The 11192-nt window shown below is 38.8% G+C and overlaps 1 protein-coding gene across 1 annotated transcript; it reads right to left on the bottom strand.

The window, feature by feature from the left end:
* Positions 1 to 572: 572 nt before the first annotated feature.
* HCF164 (Thioredoxin superfamily protein) lies at positions 573 to 10579 on the bottom strand. Its single transcript, XM_010265520.3, has 4 exons — positions 10233 to 10579; positions 2168 to 2386; positions 1301 to 1404; positions 573 to 1094 (listed from the first exon to the last, which is right to left on the bottom strand). The coding sequence occupies exons 1-4, from the start codon at positions 10407 to 10409 to the stop codon at positions 812 to 814; spliced, it is 783 nt and encodes a 260-aa protein (XP_010263822.1). The 5' UTR covers positions 10410 to 10579; the 3' UTR covers positions 573 to 811.
* Between the last annotated feature and the right edge of the window lie 613 nt (positions 10580 to 11192).

The raw sequence follows: 11192 nt of genomic DNA, 5'->3' as shown, positions 1-11192 counted from the left end.
CAGTCCAGCAGCTAGACCTATTAAAATAGGTCTTTGTAGTAGTCCGTAGGACTACTCCACAGTTTCTTGCCCTACCTGAGCATATCAACAACTATTCTGGGTCTCCTTGGAGTTTTTCCAAGGACAAAACCCTAAAAACTTTAGCCAACCACGACAGCAGTAGAACTTCATGTTAGTCCAACAATAAAAGAGAAAACTTAAGACAAAAGGTGAGAAGAAAAAGAAGATAAGCGAGCAGAATGAGATCGGCTTAATGCTCTGATACCATGTTGGAACGGTTTTCTGTTGGGAGATCAGGACTTGGGGGCTAAAGTCGTATATTTATGAGTACAAGATTGGGAAAACCATCACACTAAAACATAAGGCCTCCAGTCTGCAGTTCAATCTCGAGCAGCTTCATTCTTGATGAACATAACAAAGGATTATATCAGTAGGCCATCTTATAAATTTACATTTGAATGGTAATTATTTGGCACATAGAAATGATATACAGTTACATTTGTCAGTCCATTTGATGAGCCATTAACTCAAAAGTCTGGATAAATTCCAAGGTGACCAGATCCAAGAAATTCTTCCCAAAAATTAGTTAGCAGCATGCAAATTAATGAATTGTTCCATAGGGTTCCAAAAAAAAAGTGCATGTACACGGATATATATGAGAAAAATGGGATCATACCTCATAGAGGTAACTTTTGTACCAAAGGGCTCCATACATGCACATGTACATGAATACATGTAAGAATAGGATCATACATATAAATGAATACATCTAGGCTCTAGGATCATACATATAAATGAATACATCTAGGCTCTAGCCATGGCTTCTAGGATCAACAACCCGATGCACCTTCCTAGATTCGGCACTTGAGTACTGTCCAACAACCCGGGCATGAGGTACTGAAGCTTCACCTCGGGCAAGAGCATCCACATTTTCAAGCAAATACTTCTTTGGAAGCCGGCCTACAACATTGCCTTCCTCATTCCCCTCTCTGTCTAAGAACGCAAAATGTGGGATTCCCTCAACGCCAAACTCATCAAGCTCTTGTTCCCACTTTGTGTTGTCAACATTCAGCATAACAAAATTCACACGGTCCCTGGATATTATCATCATAATAATTTACTATATATAAGCAATATAAAAAAAAAACTTCTGTAGAAACTCTTTAAGCAGGCAAGTTTCCTCAGATTTTTGGATGTGATTACTAATCATATTATCCAGTATACCCTACTGACCTAAGAAGTAGTACTAGATGAAGTCAATAAATGAGTTGAAAACATGTTGAAGTTCAAAGGATATTACTTGTACTGCTGCTCAACTTTATAGACGTCTGGAGCTAATTCTCGACAAACTTCACACCAATCTGCATAAAACTCCACAACAGTGGGCATCCCATTTGAGAGAGCCTAGAAAGCAAGCAAACCAAAAAGCAGTCATGACAAGCAAATGAGAGAACAGAAATGAAATAGTAACAAGCTGGTATCCTTTCATGCCTCCAAGACAGATAATTCTACACCTCTTAGGCCTTCACCAAAGATACCAAGCTAGAAATCACTTAACATCTGATGATGGTTGGCAAGATAGAAGGAAAGACTCAGAAAATGTTTAAATATGTAATAGGTAAGCTTAGAAAGTATTAGAGAGATAAAAGGAGCAGGATATTGTGGTATGGAAATATATGCATAGAAGTGTATAAGCATGTCTGTGTAATTCAAAGAGGGTAGTGGGTACTCTGTTGCTCAATTCATAATTCAAAAGCCATGTTCGTTGTCTTCAGTCTGGCCCAGTTGGCTCATCTATTGAAGCACCCAACATTTCAGCCAAGCTAGACTTGAGTTGTCTTAGGCTCTTAGCTTTGGTCAATGTAAGGACAGCTGGAGTCAGTAGAAACAGATCTATTCAGAACTCATCAAAGTGGACTTGGTTGACCTAAGAAGTCAGAAGGTGTAAAACTATATGTCATCACTTAAAAATTAAAGATCAGGATGAAACCTAGATCTTTACTTTTATTCCATATTTCAGTAAAGCTACTGATTAAGGCTGTCCAACTCAGGTTCCTACTACCACTACATCATCATTGTAACAACATAAAACTTGTCAAAAGGGGGAAAGTGACAAACAAACTTATAAGAACTTAGGAAGAATAGATCATATAATGTGTCAAGAAACCTCTTCATAAGGTACAGCAGCAGCTGATAGGTCCTTCAAAGAAACACCAAAATCTAATCTTGTTGATAAGAAAAGTCCAACTGCTGCAAGTGTGGAAGCCACAGCTATCTGCTTATTGATATTTTTGTTTGGGAATTCGGGAAAAGCAGTATTTGAGGAAGTTTCAGTCACTTGGCTGGTTTTATCTTTAGCTGAACCAGGCTCAATAAGTAGCTCATCCTGGACCAAAATGCAAAATAAGGATATGAACATCCTGTTAAACATGAATTACTGGAACAAAACAACACAAAAGATAGGGCAAAAAGGAAAGGAAAGAAACATTTTTTAATAACAATTTTGTGTTCAGGAATGAAAATATTACAATTTGAAGCAAAAAAAATCCTTTTGTAGATCAAAAGACTAAAAATATTAAACAATTCCTCTTATTGATAAAGACATTTTGTGTTAAAATTTACATTGATGTGAACTTGGAAGTTACAAGAAACCTTCGCAGTACATTATCTTTGGTCTCCAGTGTCAACCAGTTATGACTTCAAAACAAAGGAGGCCATACACATTTGTAATGTTCTTATTCATCATAATCAGATGATCAACTGTTGAAATTTTATCTAATTGTACTGTCAAATAAGGAAAAAAGTCACTTTGGTTGGCAATGGAGACCAATAAACTAAGAAAGCTAAGGAATCTGTCCCTCTGCATTTTAGAGTTTTAAATAAAGATCTATCTGTGAAGATACCTTTGATTCCCTGAACAATAACTTCCCATCTACCTCCATTATGATAGGACAGGAGCCTTCCGAGCAACTTGTGAGAAATCATGCTACCTCCCTATCATTTGGGAAACAATAGAACAGAGAATTCCATACCACTAGTCATGAATGATACAATAATGTCATCCACCAAATTTTCTTCATCCCTTTCCATTTAGAATAGGTGTGGAAATTGCTTACTTAGGGAGAACATGGTCACAACCTCACAATACCTGATTCTACTCACATTTGTGATCTCTGTAAGCAATATGTTTATGAGTCAGCAGAACTTTTTACTATTACTTATTACACACTTCTGTAGCTATTTGTAACTTTTCTGCCATCCAGACAAGCTATTTTGCTTGAATAACTTTATGCCATAATATGCATTTTCTTACCCATATCTTCACAAACAGCAAATCAACTTGAAGGGAATGGCAAATACCAGAAGATGCTTGCTTTCTATATCTTGACAGTGTGGCCGGCCAGAAATAAGAGGAAGAGAAGAGAAGAGAAGAAGAGAGAAGGGAGAAGAGAAGAGAAGAGATTGGCAATAGAACAGTGCGGGCGGTGCTAGCTTTTATTATATTATATAAGGCGGCAGAAATAAGAAGGGAAAAGACCCTTGTGCCCCTGTTGTAAGTGAGTACAATAACAGACATAACAGAAAAAAAAAGCGCTTTAACTAGCCAAACAGACCCTAACACAAATAACTAAATTATTTCAACACTCCCCCTCAAGTTGGAGCATAGATATCAATCATGCCCAACTTGTCACACAAATCATTGTGCCGCATATGATGAAGACCTTTGGTGAAGATATCTGCAAGTTGTTCTTCTGAGCTGACATATGGAGTACACACTTCTCCATTTACGAGTTTCTCTCTAATAAAGTGCTTGTCCACTTCAATGTGTTTCGTCCTATCATGCAGGACTGGATTAGCAACAATATTGATGGCAGCTTTATTGTCACAGTAGAGTGACATAGGATTGCTCACTACAAAACCCAGTTCACCTAACAGATTTTTTATCCACATGATTTCAGCAACCCCATGAGACATCGCTCTATATTCTGCTTCAGCACTAGATCTAGCCACCACACTTTGTTTTTTACTTCTCCATGTGACCAGGTTTCCTCCTACGAAGGCACAATACTCACTGGTAGACTTTCGGTCATCGACTGCTCCTGCCCAGTCAGCATCAGTATATACTTCCACCTTTAAGTGACCATGTTTTTGGAACAACAAACCAGCTCTGGGAAACTTCTTGAGGTATCTAAGGATCCTCTCTGCAACTTCAAAGTGAGTTGTCCTAGGATTGTGCATGAACTGACTAAGGACACCCACTGCATAAGCAATATCAGGCCTGGTCATAGACAAATACAAGAGTCTCCCTACGAGTCTTTGGAACTTCTTTCACGTCTTTCAAAAACTCTCCCTGACTGTCTCCCAGATGATGATTAGATTCAATTGGTGAGTCAATTGGTTTTACCCCCAACTTGTCTGTATCTTCTAGTAGATCTAGTACATATTTCCGTTGGGAAATAAAGATGCCCTTGTGAGAGTGGGCAACTTCAATTCCAAGGAAATAACGTAAGGGGCCTAGATCTTTCACCTCAAATTGAGTGGCTAAGAGTTTTTTTAGTCTCTGTATTTCAGCCTCCCAATCTCCTGTGATCACTATGTCATCCACATACACAATAAGAGTTGCAATTCTCCCTTCACCTCTTTTCACAAATAGAGTGTGATCTGACTGGCATTATTCGAACCCCATGGAGGTTGGGTCATGTACACTTCCTCTTCCAAGTCACCATTCAAGAAGGCATTTTTGATGTCCAATTGGTGAAGTTTCCAGTCAAGATTTGCTGCCAATGAAAGAAGGATCCTGATAGAGTTCATCTTGGCTACTAGAGCAAAAGTCTATGCATAGTCCACTCCATATACCTGTGTAAAACCTCTTGCTACCAGTCTAGCCTTGTACCTTTCAATAGTTCCATCAGCCTTGTGTTTCACTGTGAACACCCACTTGCAACCCACTGGTTCCTTTTCTTCAGGAATGTGAACACCCACTTGCAACCCACTGGTTCCTTCCCTTCAGGAAGATCCACCAACTCCCAAGTGCCATTTTTGTGTAATGCATCAATTTCTTCCTGCATTGCATTTGTCCATTCAGGTTTAGATAAAGCTTCTGCCACATTCTTAGGAACGGGGACACTGTCCACAGAAGAGAGGAATGCACGGAATGAAGGTGAAACGTGATCATAGGACACAAAATTAGAGATAGGATGATTAGTGGTACAAGATCTAACACCCTTTCTCTTAGCAATAGGAATATCAAGATCATTGATGACAGGTGAATCAACATTTAGAGGAACAGGCATATCAATAGGAGCAAGTGTACATGGCTGATGAGACGGATCTGCCTCCGGTGAATCCGATGATGTTGGTTGCATAGTGTCAGGTTCCACGGCTCTTGAACTCTGCTGGCTTTTATGGTGATGATGAAAAACCTGGAATGGATGAGGATCGGGTAAAGGAGGTAGTTGAGTTTGAGTCGCCTGTTTCTCCTCAACCCTACTCTCCCCCTGAGGAGAAACCGAGAAGAAAGGTTGATTCTCAAAGAAGGATACATCAATGGAGACATAGTACTTGAGAGAGGTAGGATCATAGCAGCGATACCCCTTTTGAGATAAAGGGTAACCAAGGAAAACACAAGGAATAGCCCGAGGATCAAGCTTGCCTCGAGTAGGGGACAGGTTATGGACAAAGCAATGACACCCAAAAACACGCATCGGAGTGGTGAACAACGGAGCTGTAGGAAACAAAAGCTGATGTGGGGCCTTATACTCTAGTAACCGAGATGGCATACGGTTGATGATGTATGTAGCACACAAAACTGCATCCATCCAAAAACGTTTTGGCACATTCATATGAATTAAAAAGCCACGAGCTACTTCGAGAAGGTGACGGTTCTTTCGTTCAGCAACACCATTTTGTTGGGGTGTCTTGGCACAAGAGTTTCGCTGAAGTGACCCACTCGAAGCAAAGAACTCCGTGAGATCACTATGAAATTATTCCTTCGCATTGTCCGACTGGAAGATATGGATTTCAGTTTGGAACTGAGTGAACACCATGCGTTGAAAGTCTTTCACAATTTTTGGCACTTCATCTCGAGATCGCATAGGGTAAACCCAAGTGTATCTAGAGTAATCATCAATCAAGGTAATGAAGTACTTATATCCAGTCTCAGTGGGTAGATTAACAAGGCCCCAAACATCAGAATAAACAATACGAAATGGAAATTCAGATCTTTTATTTCTCAAAGGCAAAGAACTTCTACAATGTTTACTCAATTAACATGTCTGACACTGTAACTGACTCACTGACAAGGACTCAAACAACTTTGGGAACATAACTTTAAATGACTCAAAAGAAAGATGACCTAGACGACTATGCCATAAATAGGCTTGACTCTCACTTGACAAACTCATGGACTCTGTAGCCACAAGACCAGCTTTATTCTCCAACATGTAGAGACCATCCACCATGCTTCCTCTACCAATCGTCTTCCCCGAGGTCAAATCCTGAAACACACATGAAGACGGAAAAAAAGTGACTGAACAGTTCAAAGAATGAGTAATATTACTAATGGACAACAAATTAATAGGTAATTTCAGAACATACAGTACATTAGAAAGGGTAAGGCCAAGTGGGAGAGGTATGGTACCTTGGCCAACTATGGTAGAGAAAGAACCATCAGCTAGTCTCACCTTATCTTTCCCAGAGAGAAGGTTATATGTCTGAAATAAATTTGACTTACCGGCCATGTGGTTTGAGGCTCCGGAGTCAATAACCCAAGGAGAATCAATGGTATGGGATGACACATGGAAGGCAGTGGCAGTATTACCTGATGTAACGAAAGAGGTAGAGGGAGTAGGACCATAATCCATCTGGCAGAGAGTCTTACCATACAATTACAAATGGTCACGAAAGGAGTTGATAATTTCTTCCTTAGGGTCAGAATTGGGATGCCCCTCCTGAGTTACCAATGGACTAGTCTCTGTTGACGCCATATTAGCTGAGTTATACTTTTTCTGATTCTGTTGGCTTGGTTTCTTGCCCTGATCAGGTGTTGACTTCTTACCCAAATCTTGTGCCCATTTAGGTTTTCCATGGAGATCCCAACATGTATCTCTTGTGTGTCGTGTTTTTTGGCAGTGAGTGCACCAAAGTTTACTCTTATCATCTGTTCTTTTCTGAGAGTCGTCTTTCTTAAAAACACCTCCGACATTTGTATCTAAATTTCCTCGGACAACTAGGGCAACTGACTCCCCCTCTACACAATTCATCACACTTCTTCTACTTTCTTCTGACTGCACTAAGGCATACACCTCCTGAACTGATGGAAAGTCTTTACTACCCAAGATCTACACCCTGATGGACTCATATGAAGGATTCAGCCCTAGGAGAAAGGCAAAGACCCGTTGCTGAGATACAAGTGACTTATACGCCTTTGCATCTTCATCACACTTCCAATTCACATTCTGGTAGTGATCAAGTTCTTTCCATATCGATGTCAAATCAGAATAGTATATCGAGAGACTCCTCTTCCCCTGCTTGCAAGTAGAGGATTCAGCTTGCAGTTGATATATCTTGGCATAATGTCTCTGCTCTGAATATGTGGACTTTGCTTGTTCCCATATCTCACATGCAGTTTCAGCCCACATAAAAGTCTTCCTTACCTGTGGCAGCATGGAAACCAAGAGCCATGACATCACCATATTATTCTCTTGGTTCCACCTATCATATTCAACACTTCCATACTTCGGTTCCTTCACTCTCCCATTGATGTATCCTATTTTCCCCCTAGCAGTGATGTAGAGTTTTATTCCCCTAGACCACTCAAGGTAGTTCAGACCATCAAAGGGAATAACAGCCACGGGGAAACTCATATCCATTCCCCCACTCACTCCATTGTGGCTCCCTGGAATCTCTGAAGTAGCAGAATTCTTAGACGACATGGTCAAAACAAACAATCAGTCCCAAACACCGGACTTAGGATCCCTCCTTACTCCAAAACAAATTGCTCCACACACATACTCAGTCCACACCCACACACTTGGGTTTGAAAACAGTCTGAGCACAAACAGTACCAATTTCAGGACAAAAAAAGGCAAGATTCGACAGATTTCAGACCTATACGGCTTAACAGTCCCAACCTACTAGCCTTCCAGAATTTCTAAGAACATTAATCAGCAGGAGAGATCCTTAACACTTATAATCAAGCCAAAAAATTGAGATAACAGGTCATCCTTGACCTACAATCACCTTAACACAGGAACATGATCACAGGATCCCAAAAAACAAGAGGTAACCTCACAAAGGTCTGACAGCATTCAGCAGCCCAGATTCATTTGGTTTTTTCACTTGGTACACGACCAAGGAGGGTAAGGCAGAGAAAAAAGGAAGGACTATACTAGTTGTAGATCTGTTTTCTTCAGCCCAGATTCAGATCTTTGTTCCACCCAGATTTAGCAAGTTGGAAAAGGAAGGAAGCTTGTTCGATCTGTTCTCTCAGTCAGTATTCCCGCTCTGATACCATCTTGACAGTGTAGCCGACCAGAAATAAGAGGAAGAGAAGAGAAGAGAAGAAGAAGAGAGAAGGGAGAAGAGAAGAGGAGAAGAAGAGAGAAGGGAGAAGAGAAGAGGAGAAGAAGAGAGAAGGGAGAAGAGAAGAGAAGAGATTGGCAATAGAACAGTGCGGGCGGCGCCAGCTTTTATTATATTATATAGGGCGGCAGAAATAAGAAGGGAAAAGACCCTTGTGCCCCTGCTGTAAGTGAGTACAATAACAGACATAACAGAAATAAAAAGTGCTTTAACTAACCAAACAGATCCTAACACAAATAACTAAATTATTTCAACACTATACATGATATCCCAAATGTAAAATGAGACAACATGGTATTATAGAGAGAAATTAAGAATGCCCAAAGTTTTGCAAGAGCTCATCCCATACTGCACTGATGTCTGACTTTGAAATGGTCATAACTTCAACAGGTTCCCCTTTCCTTCCTATTACACATGGATAGTGTTACTGTATTGTGCCCAAAGAAGACAATTCATTCTGAAAAAAAAAAAAATGTTGCCTCCTTGGTGCATGCCAGATTTTAAAATTATAGAGTAACATTCTATAAGGAGGAGCTCAACTAAAATTATCATTAAAACCATAGATCTTTGTTGACTTTATTTGTTTAACCACTTCATAGAGGAAGAGGAGTTTCACTAATAGCAATCAACCTAGTTAAGGAGCCAATACAATGTAAATTTAAGGACTTTCTCCAAAATGAAGAATTCCAATGGATAAATTAAGGATATCCCCAAACAAGTGCATGGAAAAAGTCTCAATTGAACCTTTTAAACTTTCAGCATGTTAGTTCATGAAAGCTCCATGAAGCTGCAAATTGAGAAATTAATGGAACAGGTTTGGATCCATATAAGTAATAGTATAACTGGACAAAGTGACAAGTTAAAACGTTAACAACCACCTTGCTAAGAAAACAACTAAATGAACTTCAAATCTATTGTCTAAGATTAGTTGCATGAAATCATCACACAACAGAAAACAGCAGCATTTGGTGAAATGCACATAAAATTGCACAAAAATTCCTTAATTCCTAACTTGCTATAAGAATTTAACTTTGGAAGGATAAAGGGACCAAAAGTCCATATCTTGGGATAGTCGTGAACGAACCAAAATGATGGTTTTACAAACCAGGACAAAAAAGGAAAGATTATTACTAGATTACATGTGGAAACAAGAATGAAAAGGCCATTACTAAATTAATTCCTGATGACTTCCAGAAGCAATTAAAAAATAATTTCTCTAATTGGAAAACAAAAAACACATGCAAAGGTGAGGTTTCTTTCCAGTACACTAAAATAGAATACATAGGAACAAAATCATACAACTGAAATAATGTATCAGTATGTAAAATCTCCCAATACCACCTTCACATAAAAAAAAAGAAAAGAAAAGAAAAGTGAGCGCCTAGTTGACTAATACGAACAAGGACGCGTTTCAGAATAGTCACGAACAAGCAACACTGATGATTTTATGAATAAGCAAATAAATAATAAAAGGATAGCGACGAACTTCGAATAAATTACCATCGAAAGCTGGAATGATACAGTAAGCCCCGCGTTCTAAATTATGCAGTCTCTTATCGATTGTCAACGGTAGAATTGTGGAAGTTATAGAAGATAATTATAACCAAGAAACATAGGAGAAAGGGGAAGAAACAAACAAGGAGACTAACCGATGTGGGGGGATCAATTGGGTTAGGTTTCATCTGGCATGCTGGCCTCCGAAGGGCGTGAGTTCTTCTCTGAGTTCTGAAAGAGGTTCCCGAGAATTGCAGGGACTTAGAATTTTGAAAAGATGGTGTAAACCTGTGAAGCCCTACAGGGCTGTACCCGGAAGCTACACGCGCCATGCCAGAGTCTCGTTATTCCTGTTTTTTTTTCTTCTTCTTCTTTTTTTTTTTTTTAACGGTTTATAAACCATTAAACCCTTTCTGTTTATTTTAGTTATCGACGGTTCGACACGTTAAGCGATCCATTGCCTTCTGATTTTCTTTGACCTGCAAAGCTTACCAATCTCGCTGTCTCTTCGCAAAGAAAAGTAAAATAATGTATTATAGGGTCTCGCCTCTTGACGATTACCCTTTGCTTTTTGTTTTTGACAATTACCTTTTGAACTTTACTTTTCGACAAATCCCTGAACATAATGGAATATTGGAATTAGGAAAAGGGAAATTTTCGAATCCCTTAATTTGTTCCTCGAACTCTAAAACATAATAATTCACAGTACTCAAACTTTTAAAATCTATCAATTCAGTATTTATTAAATGATATTTGAAAATATATAAATGTCTTTCAAATGTTACTTAATTTTTTTATCAATCATCTAAATGTTGATAATAAATAAATAGTTTTAAATTATTTTTTTTTCTATTCAATAAAATTGGGGTCATGTCCTCGATAGACATTCTAGTGATCCCAATTTTTACATTTTATTTATTATACTTGGAAAAATCTATGATGTAGAAAATATATGATATAGAAAGTGTTTTAACCAATTAAAACCCATCCATTTATTTTGATAAATAACATCTTATTTGCTTCCATGTTTGTGATTTCAATTTATTGATTAGTTATTTTTTCCATATCATTATCGAACCCTTATACTTATGGTATCTACCCTGAACCCACTCCAT

The sequence above is a fragment of the Nelumbo nucifera genome, chromosome 6, assembly GCF_055504915.1.
Source record: "Nelumbo nucifera cultivar China Antique chromosome 6, China Antique-T2T, whole genome shotgun sequence".
Classification (NCBI taxonomy): domain Eukaryota; kingdom Viridiplantae; phylum Streptophyta; class Magnoliopsida; order Proteales; family Nelumbonaceae; genus Nelumbo; species Nelumbo nucifera.
This window is presented reverse-complemented; position numbering and strand designations above follow the sequence as displayed.

Excerpts from the sequence above, each read along its gene's own strand:
- HCF164 (XM_010265520.3), bottom strand. The coding sequence starts at position 10,409 with ATGGCGCGTGTAGCTTCCGGGTACAGCCCTGTAGGGCTTCACAGGTTT. Across the intron at positions 2,387-10,232 it reads CAATTGATCCCCCCACATCG|GATGAGCTACTTATTGAGCC; the intron begins GTTAGTCTCCTT and ends ATTTTGGTCCAG. Across the intron at positions 1,095-1,300 it reads AAAGTTGAGCAGCAGTACAA|GGACCGTGTGAATTTTGTTA; the intron begins GTAATATCCTTT and ends GATAATATCCAG.